The sequence below is a fragment of the Grammomys surdaster genome, unplaced genomic scaffold (assembly GCF_004785775.1).
Source record: "Grammomys surdaster isolate TR1022 unplaced genomic scaffold, NIH_TR_1.0 371, whole genome shotgun sequence".
Lineage (NCBI taxonomy): Eukaryota > Metazoa > Chordata > Mammalia > Rodentia > Muridae > Grammomys > Grammomys surdaster.
The window spans coordinates 1,217,295-1,234,042 of NW_021604790.1; the positions used below are offsets into that span (position 1 = coordinate 1,217,295).

The following is a 16,748-nucleotide window of genomic DNA, read 5'->3' on the forward strand; positions in this document are numbered from 1 at the left end:
AGGGTTTTTCTGTATAGCCCTGGCTGTCCCGGAACTCACTTTGTAAACTAGTCTGGCCTCGAACTCAGAAATCCACCTGCCTCTGCCTCTCAAGTGCTGGGATCAAAGGCATGTGCCAGCACTGTCCAGCAGGAGTAGGGTTCTTGATTCTTTCTTTCCACCATGGGGACCCCGAAATCAAACTCACATGTTGTCAGGCTTGGCAGTAAGGGCCTTTATGACACCTGCCGGTCTGAGGTGATTTATTTTATTACCCAGGGTCTCACTATGTAGCTCCAGCTGGCCTGGAATTCAGTAAATAGATAAGATTGACCTAGAACTCACAGAAATCCACCTGCCTCTGCCTCCCAAGGCAGAGCCACAAGCCACCACACCTGGTCCCAGATGACGGATTTTATATTTTTCATAGTGTAAGAATGTGAAAGTAGCCGGGCGGTGGTGGCCCACGCCTTTAATCCCAGCACTTGGGAGGCAGAGGCAGTCGGATTTCTGAGTTCGAGGCCAGCCTGGTCTACAGAGTAAGTTCCAGGACAGCCAGGGTTACACAGAGAACCCCTGTCTCGAAAAACCAAAAAAAAAAAAAAAAAAAAAGAATGTGAAAATAGCTGAATGTTTTTAATCCCAGCACTCGGGAGGCTGAGGCAGGCGGATCTATAAGTTTGAGGCAGCCTGGTCTACAGAGTGAGTTCCAGGACAGACAAGGCTACACAAAGAAGCCCTATCTTGAAAAACCAAAAAGAAAAAAAAAGAAAATAATATACATAAACACACACACACAGATAATAGAAATTCGACTTGGGGTAGATATGTAGCTAAATGGTTTATCACTTGCCTAGCATGCTCAGGGTCATAGGTTCAATTCCCTAACACTTGAAAAAAGTTGGTTTAAATGTAGCCCCTCAATTTAGCAGATCCGCAGGTGTAGGCAGGTGACTCCCACACTTGGTGCATCCACCTGGCCGCTTCTCCCTCCCCTCCCCCACATCCCTGGAGCTCCTCGGCTCGCCAAGTGTTACCGTGCGCACGCGCACATAGTGACAGGAAACGTGGCTTCACTCTGCGCCTGTGCTGAATTCCAGCTGCAACAGCTATGAGAGAAAATGATGCCCGGGATGGGCTCTGCCGCCCGCCGGCTGCGGAGAGGCCCACACTGCACACGCGCAGACCCAGCGCCGGCGTCAAAACATCGGATGACAGCGCGTTCCCCATGCCCTGCGCCTCTGGCTGGCAGGAGTTCCTCTCCCTCGCCGGGCCGGGCGGACGAGTTCCCGTCTGATCGGCGATGCCCCGGGAGATCATCACCCTGCAGCTGGGCCAATGCGGCAACCAGAGTGAGCAAGCGACCGCCGTGCCCCGCTAGTCTCTGGTTCTATCCCTCAGGCCGCACTCAAGTGCCTGGTACCCATCAATCCCCTTTGTCCTTCCCATGAACCACCTTTCCTATTGCGCATGATGATCTAGGCAAAGATCTGCCTCCTCAGCCCAGGGCTGTGACAACTTCCAGACCCAGGCATCTTGAGTCACCTTCTGGAATGTAATAGCCTCTGAGGCTGGGCTCCTCGAGCCTTAAGGCTCTAGCAGACTTGGGCCTCTTCCCCCTTCCTCAGTTGGGTTCGAGTTCTGGAAACAGCTGTGTGCTGAGCATGGCATCAGCCCCGAGGGCATCGTAGAGGAGTTCGCCACCGAAGGCACTGACCGCAAGGACGTCTTTTTCTACCAGGTGCCTCCCCTCAGCCCCAGTGACTTGACCAGGACCCTGGGGACCTGAAGGGACTGGCAGCGAGCGACCTGGTGCTGGGAAACTCTCTGGGAACAGAACGGCTGTCTTGAGGGAGGGCCTTGCAGGAGCCAGAGTTGGGAGGATTCAGGGCTTGACCCATCCTAGCTCACTGGGCCCATCCTGGCTTCCCTTTGACAGGCCGATGATGAGCATTACATCCCCCGGGCTGTGCTGCTGGACCTGGAGCCCCGGGTGATCCACTCCATCCTCAACTCCTCCTATGCCAAGCTCTACAACCCAGAGAACATCTACCTGTCTGAGCATGGAGGAGGAGCTGGCAACAACTGGGGCAGGGGATTCTCCCAGGTGTCAGTCCCAGAGTTCCTTGGTAATCCTAGCCTGGGACAAAGCAAGGCTCAAGCAAATCTAGGGATCTGTCCAGGCTAGACTTGAAATAAATAGACTAATGGATGTGTTGGAGAAGAGGGACTGCTAGAAAGGTTATGCAAATTTTGTCAGTCGTTTACAAAGTAGCATTTCTGGGTTGAGAAAGATTCCAGTTGGGAACCTCAGCTTCAGGATGGCAACAGAGACAGAGGGTGGAGTTCTTGGGGCTAAGAAGAGAACCTTTGGCCTGACTTTCCCTTCCCCATGTCTGCATACAGGGTGAGAAAATTCACGAGGACATTTTTGACATCATAGACCGAGAAGCGGATGGAAGTGACAGTCTGGAGGTGAGGGTCTTCCACAGTGAAGTGTGCTGGGGGGGGGATCAGGCATGATTTAAGCATGTGATGTGATGGAAACATTCAACTCAACATCCATTTGGGGACATCATATAGAGCGCATTAAGGTGACTAAGACACTGTCTCGTTCTAGGGAAATCAGAATCTCACTGCTGTCAGTTACTCAGCCTCTCCTTGGTCTCTGAGCCTTTCCAAGCAGCCTTAGAGACAAAGCTGAAATCTCTCTTTGAGATACCTGAACACTGTCTCTCTCTCTCTCTCTTTTTCCCCATTCAGGGATTTGTGCTGTGTCACTCTATTGCGGGCGGGACAGGTTCTGGTATGGGCTCCTACCTCTTAGAGCGACTGAATGACAGGTAAGACTGTGTTTAAGGAGAGGTCATTAGCCTTGACTCTTTGGTGTGCTGGTTAATATTTTAATTACATTGTTGTTTATTTTGGGGGAGGCATACCTGTCAATGCATACATGTGGAGGTCAGAGGACAGTGTGCGCAGGTTGGTTCTCTTTCACCTTGTGGATCCCAGGAACCTCAGTGGTCATAGAGAATGGTGGCAGGCATCTTTACCCTACCCACTGAGTCACCTTGCTGTAGTGAGAATTTTGGTTTCTTTTAAAACCCAGTTATATTATGTGAATATTTTAATCCCAGGCGTGGGATGAGAGGCTGCTTCACAGCGGGTGATTATGATTTGCCTCATGCACTAGCAGGGGTGTGATCTTTGCCTGCTGCAGAGAGTTTAATTCCGGGGACTCTGGAGTAGCAGGAAGTAGTCTAAAGAGGGCTATGCTCCCTTTCCTCTCTAGCCTTCTTTCTCCCCTATGTAGTGCTGGGGGGCTGGAAGGGATCAGGGTGGAATAAAGGTTGGAAGGGAGGTAGAAGTAAAATAATACACACACACACACACACACACCCCAACACCTCACCAGTCAGTAAGAGAGCTGACCTGTTAACATGTCTGGTGGAAGGGACTATCTTGATTGTTAATTGATACAAGAAGACCTGGCCCATTGTAGGTGGCACTATTCCCTAGGCAGGTGTTCCTGCACAGCATAAAAGAGGAGAAAGCTAGCAGCCAGCGTGGCAAGCAAGGATCCACACATTTATTCCCTCTGCTCTTAACTGTGGACATCCTGCTTTAACTTCACAAAAATAATGCATTATAACCTGGAAGTGAAAGCCAAATAAGTCCTTTCTATCCCTTATTGCTTTTTGCTGAGGTATTTGTCATAGTAACAGGAACTAAAGCAGAATTCCTAGATAGTTTCTTCCCATGTTGTGTTACTGTTCCCCCTTTGAGCTGGAAGTTTTTGTTTTTTTGTTTGTTTGTTTTGTTACTCCTCCTTGAGTCACAGGGACAGAACCATCCAGAGAACACCTTGGAAGCAAAATCTGGGCAGTGGGATGTTATCTTGGGACCTACAGAGCGTGGCTTATCCTGTGAGTGCTGAGGACCAGGGTGTGTTCTTCATCCTTTTGTACAACAGCTCAGTGGCACTTGGAAAGGAGATCAATGGTCAGGGAGGTCCTTCCACTTCACAGTGCCTCCCTCTCCTTTCCCTCTTCTTTGCTCTTAGGTACCCCAAGAAATTGGTGCAGACATACTCTGTGTTCCCCAACCAGGACGAGATGAGTGACGTGGTGGTCCAGCCCTACAATTCCCTCCTCACGTTAAAGAGGCTGACCCAGAATGCCGACTGTGTGGTGAGCGATGGAAGACTGACCCAGGACTTAGCTCACCTTCTAAGACTTGCCCTTGCTCTTCTCTGGCCCTGGCTCACACAAAACATCCAACAAAACCATGACAAGGGGGGGAAATTATAAAGTAAGATCCCAGCTTCCAAGTTCCTTCCAGGATTTGGGGGCAGCAAAATTCTCAACAGAGTGTTCCCCTATCCTGACATATACCCCATTTTGCCTCTTCAGTGTCTCCTTATGCTTGAACTCAAAGGTCGCTTTAGTAGCAAAACCTTCCCTCCATTATTCAGCCAGATCCCTTTGTGTATATTTTTAACTAAATTTGTCTTACATTATTTATTTAGAAATGGTGTCTTAAGTGGATGTGGTGGTTTATGCGTATAACTCCATTTTTCAGTAGGCTGAGGCAGGAGGATCCCTATTCATTCAAGGATAACCTGGGCTACATAATTAAGTTCCAAGTCATAATTAAGTTCCTGAGCTATGGACTGAGACCTAGTCTCAGACTAAAAAAGAAAAAAAAAAAAAGAAATTTCTTTGAAGGTAGCAAACCCACTTTCTGGTTTCGGAGTTTACAGACATTAATTTTTACCTTATTTCAAGGTCCCTTTTTGCCTCAAAAGGTATTATAGAGCCCCTGTATTCTGTCAGGTGGTGCTGGACAACACAGCCTTGAACCGGATCGCCACAGACCGCCTGCACATCCAGAACCCATCCTTCTCCCAGATCAACCAGCTGGTGAGTCCCGCTCCTGGAACGCAAGCCCTCTGTCTGCGAGAGGGTCGTCAGAGGAGAGATGCTCCACCTCCATCAACTCCCATAATACAGTATCTCCGTTCCCAGGTGTCCACCATCATGTCAGCCAGCACCACCACCCTGCGCTACCCTGGATACATGAACAATGACCTCATCGGCCTCATCGCCTCGCTCATTCCCACCCCTCGGCTGCACTTCCTCATGACTGGCTATACCCCCCCTCACCACGGACCAGTCAGTAAGAGCTCCCACGGTGTCCCCGAACTGTGGCCTTTCCCTTTTCCATACTCTTCCAGGGGCCGCTCTTTGCAGCTCTTCTCCACCCACCTCCCCGGGTTCTGGCCTCAGGCACTGACACTGCCACCAGCTTGCAGCCCTGTCTCTGCTTTCTCCTCCCTTTGGCTCCTGCAGGAGCAGAGCACACTGGGATCTGCTTCTGCTCATTGCTCAAGGGCATGGGATTGGTGAGCTGAGAGCCATGATGCTAATGCCATGTCAGAGACTCAGCACAGACCTACCTGGTCTAAAGACAGTCCCCTGAGACCATGCCACCTGCAAGCCGATGGGGACAGAGTTGACTCTTCTCCTCTGTCCATGTATCTCTGGGTTGCTCCCTGACTGCTGACCTGTGAACTCCCATTCCCTCAGGTGGCCAGCGTGAGGAAGACCACGGTCCTGGATGTCATGAGGCGCCTGCTACAGCCCAAGAATGTGATGGTGTCCACAGGCCGGGATCGTCAGACCAACCACTGCTACATCGCCATCCTCAACATCATCCAGGGAGAGGTGGACCCCACCCAGGTGAGGGAGGCCCTTTCACCCTAGCCTCGGACTCCCCTAGCCTCGGACCCATGGGATGGAGAAGAAGCAGCCACCACCTCTCTGCCCACCCCAGGTCCACAAGAGCCTGCAGAGGATCCGGGAAAGGAAATTGGCCAACTTCATCCCCTGGGGCCCAGCCAGCATCCAGGTGGCCCTGTCAAGGAAGTCTCCCTACCTGCCCTCAGCCCACCGGGTCAGCGGGCTCATGATGGCCAACCACACCAGTATCTCTTCAGTAAGTGTAGTCTCCTGTTGTCTTTGTGTTACCAGGAATCAAACCCAGGGCTTCAGGAATGGTAGGTAGCTCTCCTTGCTCTGAGCCACACCCCTAGCTTCTGGTCTTTGGCCACTCTGCTCCACTCCCTAGTGTTATTAGCACCCCCCACCCTGTCTGTCCCCCCCGCCCTGTCTGTCCCTAGTTCTGTGTCCTGCATTGGATGCCGTTCTGAGGCACTCTTTCCCTCTAGCTTTTTGAAAGTTCCTGCCAGCAATATGACAAACTATGGAAGAGGGGGGCCTTCCTGGAGCAGTTCCGCAAAGAGGACATCTTCAAGGACAACTTTGAGGAGATGGACAGGTCGAGGGAGGTGGTGCAGGAACTCATTGATGAGTACCACGCTGCTACCCGGCCGGATTATATCTCCTGGGGCACCCAGGAGCAGTGATTCTATTCTCTGCTGTCCCCTGGACAAGAAGCACAGCCCCCACCATGCCTGGACCCTCTGACACAACTTCACATCACATTTCTGGGTTCATGTCCAATCTAGAAGCTGTTCCTATCTCTTCCTTCTCATTCCTGGCTCTTGACTGGCTTGTTTAGTTCTAATAAAGTAATAGCTTGATGATGAAGCCAGCAGAGCTTTGTCTGTGATTATGGGATGGGGGAGCTGGGGGAGCACACCTTCCATATCCAGGCACGTGACAGTAGGCTGGCCTTCACCTGCTCCAACTTATTCCTTAGCACGGGTCTTAGTGTGTTTTCACAGTTGCCCACCTCACCTTGAACCAGTCTGCTTTCCTAGGGGTCAGTTCGTCTCTTGGGATTACTGAAAGTTCCTGACCTACTATAACCTCAGTGCCTATGGCCCTGTTCCCAGTTGGACGATGTTGCCTTAACCTCTTATACTCAATGAAGAGATACAGGGTCTAGAGGCAAAGGAGCCATGATGTTCTGAGCAAGTCAGAATAGCTAGGACGTAGGAGTCCCTTTGGGTAGGATCACCAGTATCTCCAGGAATTTAACAGTACTTAACCGACCTGACAGGACAAGAATTCAAGAGTAGGCCTGCACCTACCATACCAGAGATGTTTCTACCTCTGCATTCGGCCCTGGCCATCTCCATTTCATTCTGAGAAAGCATGGGGCAACCAAACATGGACCCAGATAGGGTGCAGGAGCTGAATGAACACCAAGGGAGGACCTGGATAATGCCTGTCTTGATGACTCACTGCCCTTGAAGGCCAGGGGTGACAGGAGGCCACCCTCATACCACTCAATGGCGAACAGAGAATGAGTAATTGTCAGCTTCCAGTATTGCCTTCTTGCCCGCCCCACCCAACATCCCATGATGGCATAGTGGCCAGGAGGAGGTTAAATCCAGAAGGTCAGGGAGGGTGGAGCTCTGTGGTATCCAGACTCCCCTCAGTGCCTGGTAAAAGCCCAGTGTGTGGGTGTCCTGGAGGGGGGGGTTCTGAGCAGGGAACTCCAACTTTTCCCACCGACGACACTCCCACAGGAAGGCTTTGTGTAAATAACGATTTTTTTTCTTCTACAAATAAATTAAGAAACAAACTAGAAAACTGTCCACACCCATTGCTGCCTTCGGGTATGGGTGTACCCTGTCCCTGCAGGGCCAAAAAGGGTCCATGGTTGCCTCAAATCTCGGAGCATTCCGTCTCAGGCTGGAGGCAAAAAGAAAAGTCCTGACCTCTTGGCAGGCTTAGTCCTGCAGCTGCCTCTAGCAGCCAGACTGTCCCTGGGGCTCTTCCAGAACTTGGTGCTGGCTGGGAGGGGAGCTGTCCGGCAGGTCTTGGCTTGGAGGACCAGAGCTGCTGCAGGGCCTCTCAGGGGAGGGATTGGCCAAGTAGGCATTCACCAGCTCCATGATCTCTTCCACCTGGCAGAGGGCAGAGGTCAGAGGGCAGTGTGGGACGGGGCCCACTGGGCTCCCTTTTTCCGTCTTCTTCCTAGCTCCAGGGCTCAAGCTTCCGCTAGATAGGTTCCCACATGCTCCAGGCCTGGCAACCTTCTCTTCCCTTTCACCTCTCTGCCTTCACACTCATCCCCCTACCCCCACCCCCAAGTGCTAGCCTCACCCTTCCCTAGGCCCTTGCCCTTGTGGTCCACCCCACACACATCTCTTTCCCTACATCTTAAGGCTATTTTGTAAGAATCCCTCCCCACTCACCCAGTGCTTCAGGACTGCCCAGTGGCTTCCTGTCCAGTTACTCTTTCGACTATCTTAGTCTATCATTTGACTCCCCCCCAAATCCCTTGGAAGCTCCTTAAGCTTGCTTCTGACCACAGCTGGAACCCTAGTATCTACAGACACCCCCTGTTCTCACCTGAGGACTCTGCAGGAGGAGCTGACTGTCGCCCACCCTCAGTGCTAAGGTGTGAGGGCCTATTAGCTGGCAGGAGGCCACATGACCATAGCTGACACTGTGGATGGGTTCTGTCTCACCAGGCCTGGAGAGCGACATGGCCTTTGCTCCCAGACCCAGGCAGAGCTTCTGTGGAGCACCTCCACCAGGCTCCTGCCGAGAGATGGGCGGGGTCAGGGTTAAAGGCAGGGCCGCTGCATCTTTATTTCTGGTGAGATGGCTGTGACCCGGAAGCTTCCTTGACCCTTGATTGACAGCACAGGTGTGGAGTGGTCAAAAGCACCTGGAGGTGCGAGCCCAAAAGCCTGACAGACCAGGGGTTTGAGATGGGCAGCTAGCTGTTCTAGATGTGGCGAATGAAATGACCATCACTGGGGATATAGAGGGAAGCTTGTGGCTCTGGGATAAAGGTCGGGTCTTGGACCACCAGAGTCCCCTTCTCCCTTCTCCCCCTCACCGTGCTCAGCTCCAGAACGTCATACCGAGCAGCGCCGAACCCCGGACACTGCGCCGCCAGAGCCAGGTAGGCAGCCATGGCCTCAGCTTGGCCCATGCCCCGCAGCCGCTTCCAGCCGCCCAGCACCGCGGCCGTCGTGCTGGCGCCGCCTCCTCCCACCTGGGCCGTGCTTCCCGTCGAGCGGCTGGTCCCGCCACGCCGGGAACGCTCCGCCCGCCTCTTGGCCAGGCCGGGGCTCCAGAGCGCCCCGGCCAGCAGGGCGGCGGACGGCGGTGGCCTCCGGGTATGGCGCAGCGGTTGTTCGCGGGGCGGGGTGGGGGGCGGCAGCAGACGGTCCAGGAGCGGCAGAGGTCCCCGTGGGGAAAAGTCCCGGTGCAAACTCTGCAGGCGCAGCGCCGCCAGGGCGCGCAGTGTGTCGTCGGGTGGGGGCGGCCGGCCGCGCAGCAGCAGAGCGTGAGCCTGCAAGGGAGGCACACGGCGTCAGTGGAGAAGCTGTAAAGACACCTCCGAGTATAGAATCTGGGGAGGTCTGGGTTTGGGGGACGTCTCTAGGAGGGGGACGTTTGGGGGACATCTCTAGGAGGGGGACGTTGCCTCAATAATTAAATGAAGATGGTTGGGAATAAGAGATGTTCAAGCTTTGGTCGGTCTGGAGGCGTGAAAACCAGAGATCCCACCTGCTCAAAGAGGAAAGGCAATTCATGACCCTCTGGAGATAGCCCTTCTGGGTGCAAAGGCCCGTGAAGACGAAGGCACAGTCTCCACCCGGAGTCGGGCGAGTCCTCCAGTCCGGCTTCCTCTGAGGTCAAACTGCGGAAGGGAAAAAAAGATGCATCGAGACCGGGAAGCAGAGCCCTTTGGGCGCAGGCTAGTGGGGGTAGGGGCGGGACCAAGACACATTTGGGGGCGGGGCCCTGGCGAGCTTTTTAAATCAGACTACACACCACCGGCGGGTAAGGACTTGTCTGCGGATCAGCGAGCTCCTGGCACGCCTGGATAAACGTGCTCAGTGATAGACAAAAGCTAAGTGGATTGGCTAATAAAGCACAGGGCTGGGGCTGGACATTTACTTCTCAAACCTGGTGAGCACGTCGGCCACGAGGGTCCCCCCAGCCAGGGCTCGCTCCTGGGCCCCTCGCTGCTCATACAAAGCGAATGCGTTCCGGCTCCGGGCCAAACCTAGCCTACCCACCAACTCTCGAGCCACCTAGAAAGAAGAGAAGAAGATGAAAGTCAGATCCCTTAGGAGTCTTTCTCAGAATTCTGGAAAGCGCTGATCCTACTTGGAGAGGGTCCCTTAGTTTTTTTCACCACCATTTGCTGGCTTTCCAATGAAACAAATCTGAGGCTAGGGGCAAACAATGGCAGATTCAGGCATGAGAAGCTAGAAAGGGTGTCTACGGTACTGGACACCTTGAATTCAACCAGCAGTACCGTGGGTAAACAAAGCTGGAAGGCAAGCTTCAGGAGTGGAAGGGAGGGGGGCTTTCTTTGGCCTCACCTCTCCTGCTGTAGTATGGGAGTCGATGGACACAGGACAGGCTCCAGCTCCGGGACAGTGCACGGTACACAATAGCTCTTGCCGTCTGCTCAGTGCAGAAATCTCCGCTAGTGAAGGCACCAGCTCTCGGCCCCGGGTACGGCCCAGAGCTTTCCGGATGAAACGTGCATATTCTGCCAGTTCTGAGTCCGGAAGTGCCTGCTCCGTCCTGAAGTAGAAGAAATCCAAGGACCAGTGTTCCAAGGGCTTCTTTCTTTTATTGTAATTCATTTTACATGACCAAGGGTGGAAATACATTAACTTAGTAGCTGCTTAGCATGCTTGAGGTTCTAAGTACGACTGCCCAGCATGAAAAAAAAATTTCATTACATCTGGTCAGTTCCCTCCTCCTAACTTATGTTTCTTGACTACAACCTTAATGTGTCCGGGTGTTTTAGAGGGAACTGAATTATTTTCGCAGTCTCCTACCTGCTCTCCTACAATTGGCCCGCCTACTTCCTCCAGCTTGATCTTAGGGGTGATTAAAATCTGAAATCCAACCACGTTGCTATGCTTCCTTAAATCCTGCCTTTTTATATTTTTTTTTTCCAAAGGGAGTGCCTGTTGTGATTCACCTGGTCACACGTGGGATATGATCTTGTAATTCCCATGAAGGTACTGAATATATTATTAGTACCAGACCAGCTCTTGGGCATGTCTCGTCTCTTCTTTGGATCTAGATTCTCCGTTTCTCAAACTGTTACACCAGTCTGCGTATTCTCTCCCAGGCCTGTAGCTTTTTGGCTGATATCTCCGCTCTTACCTCTCCAAATGCCCTAGGAGGTGCCCTCGGACAGCTCCCCCTGGCCGAAAGGTACAGCTCATGCAAGTGAGAAGCTGCCAGTATCGCAGGGTTGCAGGATCTTGAGTAGCAGGGAGCCCAGGGGGACCGGCAGGACCTGAAGTCTGCTTAGCCAGCTGCAGGAAAAGTTCGTCCTGGAGTGCAGGCAGGTCCCGGCAGGTCTGGAGCACACCCTGCATCAGGGGCCCGGGGCGCCGTGCCCCCTCCAGCGCCTGCAGTGCCAAGAACAGCCTCACAGCCTCCTCTCGTAAGGGTGCATAGCCTGGACCTGCGGGAGGGTGGGGGTGGAGGGATGGTTTGGAGAGGGGACACAGAGCAGCGCCCTGGGAGGAAGGCATGATCCAGAGGAAGATCAGAGGGAGTTTGAGGGCACAGGGGATGGCATGGAAAGGAGGGTACGAGTGAAAGGAAAAGCAATGGTCCACAGACCCAAACTCTCAACCTTTGCCTCCCATGAGCCCCTCTCTCTAGCCTGCTTAGCCCTTTTCTAGTAAGGAATAGAGAAAGACTAGGAGCCATATATTCAACCCCTCCCCACATTCTTTAACTAGGTGCCCAGAGCCATCATTGTGAGCCAGAAAAAGAGAAAAACGCTGCTCTGGAAACCAAAAATCAGACTTCCTGGTATTCTGTAAGCTTTATGACTTGGGCTAGTCAGTACTCCCTTTACAGAGAGAAGTGTCCCTAGATGAAGCCAGCACCATTCCCCCAAATGATGGTTTTCCCACTGCTTGTAAAGGTGATATGTCCGAGTCTTAAGAGCATAATGCAAAAGATAGGAAACTGTAAATGCTTCTGAAGGAAGTAATCAGAACGAGATCCTTAGTGATAGATGGCCAGAGGGAGGCAGAGTTTTTACCCTGTTCTGGTTTGGCTGTCCTCCAGTCTAGACTGCTTCCAGGTTCACCCATGTACACTTGGAGAAGTTAGGAGATGGCTAGAACCTGGAAGCCTATAAAGCTCCCCCCCAGCCACCTCCTACCCCTCTACCCCTCCCCCCCCCTCCAGTTCTTATCCCCAGGTCTTCCCCCATCCCATCAAGGACACTCCCATCACTCACTCACCTGGAGCGCTGACTTCATAGGGCAGGGGCAAGAGCGGCGCATACAAGGCACTACTGGTGTGCCTCAGAATAGGGTTCCGCCGGTAGATGAGGGCCACTGCTTCTGGATCCCCACAGCTCTCCTAGACGTCAAGAAGACGGTCACTTGATAGAGAAGGGAGCTCTCTATGAGCCCAGAAAGTTTCTAGAACCACAACCCTGCTGGCTCTTATTGGAGAACTCTCTTACCTGTATGTCCCTGAGCAGAAGTTGGGTAGGGGTCTCCAGCGGGGCCTTGGAGGCAATCACCTCACGCAGTGCTACCCCCCAGCGCTCTGCCTCTGCCTGGCGCGGGGAGCAGAGGCGGATGCTATGTTTTCGGCCAGACACAGTGACTGACCACAGACCTGGTGGAAAGAGAGGCCACAGAGGGCAATCAGGGATTGTTGGGACCCCAACCAGGAAGGTTGGGAGATTCTCAAGATGTCTCACCGGTCTCTTTGGGCCTTCGCTCCGGCCCAATTACTGAACACAAGCTTGTGAGGACCAGGCTTCCGAGGCGCTTTGCCCCCTTCCCGCTGCTGCTGAACTGGTCCAGGGAATCTTTGGTGAGCACAAACCAGGCTCTGCGTGGGAGCAACCATGGCCGTGCCCCTCCTCCACGGGGTTCCCGGTACAGCCAACCTGGGGGGGGGGGGGTGGAGGGTAGATAGGAAGAGATTAACAAGAGAAGACATTATTCCTAGGAGGACAGTGTTTGGGGCCCTCCAAAATTGGGCCCAGGTGTTCCCACCTTTCACAATGACGTCAGGGTCGTCCTCCGGAAGTTCCTTGTCTGGGATGAGGCTCCAGGTCTCTTCCCAGCTCTGCAGTCTGGACCAGAGATGAAAAGTTGGGCGAGGCTGAAGGGCCTCCACTCTGCCTCCTTATTAGGGGTTCCCCAGACTAGAAGGGGTACATGCTCCCAAGCTGAGCACCCATCCTCCAGGCTGTGGGAACTGCGGGGCCGTTCTGACCTTGCACCAGAAATAACTAGGACCCCCCTTCCTCCCCGCGCCCCTGGCTGGACCGCCCCCCTGGGACCCCAGCCAAACCACAGCGTCCGGCGGCACAAGGCCTCTCCCTTGTTGCACAACTTGGGGAGGGAAGATGGCAAGGAAGGGGGGTCCTGAGAACTAGCTGCGGTATCTGAACTAAGACACTCAAGTAGAAGCTCACCTGTCTGAGATCGGCCCATTCCTTGTTGGCTGAGTCAGTGTAACGTCCAGCGAACCCTAGGGAGATAAGCAAGAATACATTCAGAGGCCTTGACCCCTAGCACTGATGGTTTCATATGAGCCCAGGACATCACTCGTTAGATTGAGGAAAGAGTGTCTGAAGTCCAACCGTGATCGAGCAGGAAGAGCCAGGGCCACTCTGGCATTGTCCCTTCTACATACAAGTCTCTGTGGACCACTAGAAAATGCCCAAGAGCTGTAGACTTATATCCATTGCCTTTTGAAAATGCAACCATGGGGGTGTGGGGGTCGGCAGAGAAACACAGGGCTGGGAGTCAGGAGACCTGGGTTCCGCTGATAGAGGCTGGACCACTAAGCAACTGCCATACCTTTTGAAAGTCCCCTCCCATCTCTGGGGCTTAGTTTCTCCATCTTTCCAAACTGGAGACATGATGAAGTCCCTTCTACCCGTGGAAGCCTCTTTAATTTTTCCTTCACCCTCCTTGCTTTGCTCAGAACCTCCAGGGAAGAAGAAGATAGGCTCCCAGGGAAAGTACAGGACCAAGACTGGGCAAGGGTGGTTAACAGGACTGACTGAAGGGAAGAGGAACCCTTTTACAGAAGATGCTCTCCAAGGGCTTTGTGTGTTACTTTGCAGACAACTCTGAAGAGAGTGACACACTACTCCCTTGCTAGGGCTCAGGGGGCCAAGAAGCTGCTAAGCGCATACTCTTCAGGCCAAGGGTTATTTAGAAATTTGCCCTTCTCATACACAAACCCCTGCTTAGGAACTTCAGCTGTAACCTGGGGTCTGATGTTGGTCAAAAATCAACCCAGAGCCAAGCTAGCTAGACAGGAACTGTGTGCCATGGTCTCATTGCACCCAGACTGCTAAAGCCAGGAGGAGGGTTGGGGGAGGAGAACCAGGGACACCTGTCCCTAAGCTCCTAGGAGGGGGTGGAGGTGGGGCAAGAGAGAAGCCATGGCCTATTTGACAGAGATCCTGTCCATGCTGGAAACTTGGGAACTCCCAGGTTCCACTCTTTCCCTGGGAGCCTACCTGTTTCTTTTCTGGAGGTTCCTTGCGGGGGCTATCCACCACTTCACCAGAGGGCAGGTACTGATCCCCCCCCCCCAACTCCCCTAATCGCAGTCCCCGCTTCCCTCCTCCTCCTCTCTATATTTATCCGCCCTCTGCCTCGCCAGGTGCTGGCGCCTTCACTGGCTGCGGTGCAGCCCGCCCCACCCAGAAATGGAGCCACCGGGCTTTCTGGGGACCCCTGAGTGGGGTGAAGGGGGGGAATAGGAGCTGGACCCAGGCCACAGCACACAGAAGCCTGGTTGCCTCTGGTGGGTAAGGGCGTGAGAGAGGGTTTCTCGAAGGATGGAGGTCTTACACACCAATTGTGCCTGAGTGTCTCTCTCCCAGGGGAGATTTGATTTAAAAAAAAAAAAAAATCAGCAACCAAGTCACCCTCACCCATTCCCTCTGGTTTCCCAGGCACCTCACCAGAAAAGGCAGAGAGTTCTGTTTTAAGTGGCAGGATAAAGAGAAGTCCTCAAAGGGGCATCGTCCCGAGTTTTTTCTTTGTGGGGTCCCTGACGCAGACCCCAATTCTAGGATGTCTTTTTTCCCTCGCCCAGGATCCCGCGGTGGGAGCTCCCGCATCTGGCCCCAGTGCTCATGAACTGAGAGCAGAGTGAACCCAGGCGTTCCAGCCGCCCAGCCGGCCTCGCCACATTCCTTGGCTCTGGCGGAGGCGGAAGGAGACGGGATGGGACGCGGGCCCGGCAGGGAAGGGAGAGGCAGGGCCAGGTCGGGCCACGCGTGACGCCTCCTCTGCCTCAGGGCCCCCAGCAGGTGGACAGCGCCTTGTGTGCGGCGCGAGGCCCACAGGCACATCCCGAGTGCTACTTGCCCCTGGAGCTCCCTGGGCTCTGGCCTTCAGACAAGAATCTCCCCCACATTTCTAGTTGGCCAAGAGGACCGCGTTTGGCCCGAGTATGGAGCAGGCTCAGGCGTGACGGCCGGTCGTAGTGAGAAAGATTGAACACGGTTCTAAATCCCTCTAGACTTACCCTCCCGCCGCCCGCTGGACTCGGGGTCCTTAGCTCAAAGGTCTCGTCGTCCTCGTCTTCGTCCCCGTCCCCGCTAAGCTCGCCGTCCCCGTAGTCCCGGTGCAGAAGAGTGAAGCCTCGACGGCAGCAGAGAAGCCACCACAATCCCCCGGGGAGAGGCATCCGGGCGAGCAGCCTGGGAATGGGGGCACGGGCAGCGTTGCCCGAGCAGCAGGGAATCTGAGAAACTGGAGGTGCTCTGACCCGAACTGGATAGAGATGAGGTGCGACGAGAGGAAAGAAGGGGGCCGGAAGGAGGCAGTGTCCAGCGCTGAGGTGCAAGAGGACTATCACCAGAGCCCGCTGGGGGCTCGATGTCTGGGCCCGGGCAGAGGAGGGGGGAGATAGCGTCCAGGGCCGGGGGAAGGGAGCAGGGAGCAATGTCCGGAGCTGGAAAGTAGTGTTCGTTGTAGTGTCCAGCCCTGTAGGAGCAGTGCCTGGTGCAGCGATCGTGGCGGGCGGTTGTCCAAGCTCCAAGGAGGGTGGTGTCCGGTAGGGCGTCCGGTGGCCGGGGCCCGGGCGGCGCGCGCTGCGCTCCCTGCAGCCCCGGGACTGGCGCGTTGGGGGCGCGGGCAGAGTTCCCAGACCCCGCCTCCCTCTTTAGCCCCCCTCCTTCCCTCCGCCTTCCCTGTTCTTTCTCTCCTCCCTTCTTTACAGGGTAGAGTCTACATTGCGTCACAGCCTCCTCTACCCAATCACTGTTCCTGGCGCCGGCCAGTGCGACCAATCCCAAGCTTAAAACCGCTGCGGGTTGCATCATGTGTCTCTGGCTGAGTGACAGTGGGGAGGGGCGGGGGGGTGACGGGGAGGGAATGGGCGGTACGATGTTAGACACGCCCCAGCTTCTGAGGTCGGATGCGGGGTGTCTGTGGCGTCACGTAGGACCGCCTTCGCGCTCTTGTTTTAACTCTTGGCTCACCAAGCAGCAAATTAAAAACCCTTTTCGAATGTCTGGAGAAGGAAGAGCATGAAGCTGGGCTACTGGCCTGTGATTAGCTGTCACACCTTGGAATCCCTGCAAAAGTAAAGAGCCTTAACATCTTCAAGGCATCCCACACCTGCGTGTCAGAGTTAGCTGCAGAGGTAGCTTTCCATCCTTGGAGTTAAAAGGGTCCAGATTTAGATCTTAGCCACCCCCACTTTTGAGATGAAAAAGCTGAGAAAGGAACTCCTGGAAGCCTCAGACAAAGATCTGAAATAAAAGCGAATTTACAGGGCATTGAACTG

The 16,748-nt window shown here is 54.1% G+C and overlaps 2 protein-coding genes across 4 annotated transcripts; one reads left to right on the forward strand and one right to left on the reverse strand.

The window, feature by feature from the left end:
* Positions 1 to 1,246: 1,246 nt before the first annotated feature.
* LOC114632100 (tubulin gamma-2 chain-like) lies at positions 1,247 to 6,479 on the forward strand. The gene is given in 12 exon segments (XM_028780564.1): positions 1,247 to 1,331; positions 1,608 to 1,720; positions 1,919 to 2,086; positions 2,386 to 2,454; positions 2,743 to 2,822; positions 4,043 to 4,169; positions 4,815 to 4,901; positions 5,007 to 5,135; positions 5,137 to 5,157; positions 5,568 to 5,720; positions 5,815 to 5,976; positions 6,209 to 6,479. Coding segments are annotated over 12 exon segments (1,356 nt in total). The 5' UTR covers positions 1,247 to 1,282; the 3' UTR covers positions 6,407 to 6,479.
* Positions 6,480 to 7,483: 1,004 nt separating this feature from the next.
* Positions 7,484 to 16,105, reverse strand: Plekhh3 (pleckstrin homology, MyTH4 and FERM domain containing H3). 3 transcript variants are annotated; one of them, XR_003713036.1, is made up of 13 exons: positions 15,483 to 16,105; positions 13,405 to 13,460; positions 12,980 to 13,059; positions 12,679 to 12,870; positions 12,436 to 12,593; positions 12,209 to 12,329; positions 11,106 to 11,412; positions 10,304 to 10,511; positions 9,873 to 10,009; positions 9,480 to 9,612; positions 8,828 to 9,261; positions 8,307 to 8,498; positions 7,484 to 7,858 (listed from the first exon to the last, which is right to left on the reverse strand). XR_003713036.1 is itself a non-coding variant. In XM_028780535.1 (13 exons), exons 1-13 carry the CDS (start codon positions 15,642 to 15,644, stop codon positions 7,700 to 7,702), a joined length of 2,355 nt encoding a protein of 784 aa, XP_028636368.1. In that variant the 5' UTR covers positions 15,645 to 16,047; the 3' UTR covers positions 7,484 to 7,699. The 3 variants fall into 3 exon arrangements, 2 of the variants coding, with proteins under 2 accessions (XP_028636368.1, XP_028636367.1); XM_028780535.1 differs by having other exon boundaries at positions 8,803 to 9,261; positions 9,882 to 10,009; positions 15,483 to 16,047; XM_028780534.1 differs by having other exon boundaries at positions 8,803 to 9,261; positions 15,483 to 16,047.
* Positions 16,106 to 16,748: the final 643 nt, after the last annotated feature.

Coding starts and splice junctions, on each gene's coding strand:
- Plekhh3 (XM_028780534.1), bottom strand. CDS start 15,644: ATGCCTCTCCCCGGGGGATTGTGGTGGCTTCTCTGCTGCCGTCGAGGC. Junction 12,871..12,979: donor CCCTGACGTCATTGTGAAAG/GTGGGAACACCT, acceptor CCCCCCCCCCAG/GTTGGCTGTACCGGGAACCC. Junction 9,613..9,872: donor GTGCTCACCAGGTTTGAGAA/GTAAATGTCCAG, acceptor TCCCTTCCGCAG/TTTGACCTCAGAGGAAGCCG.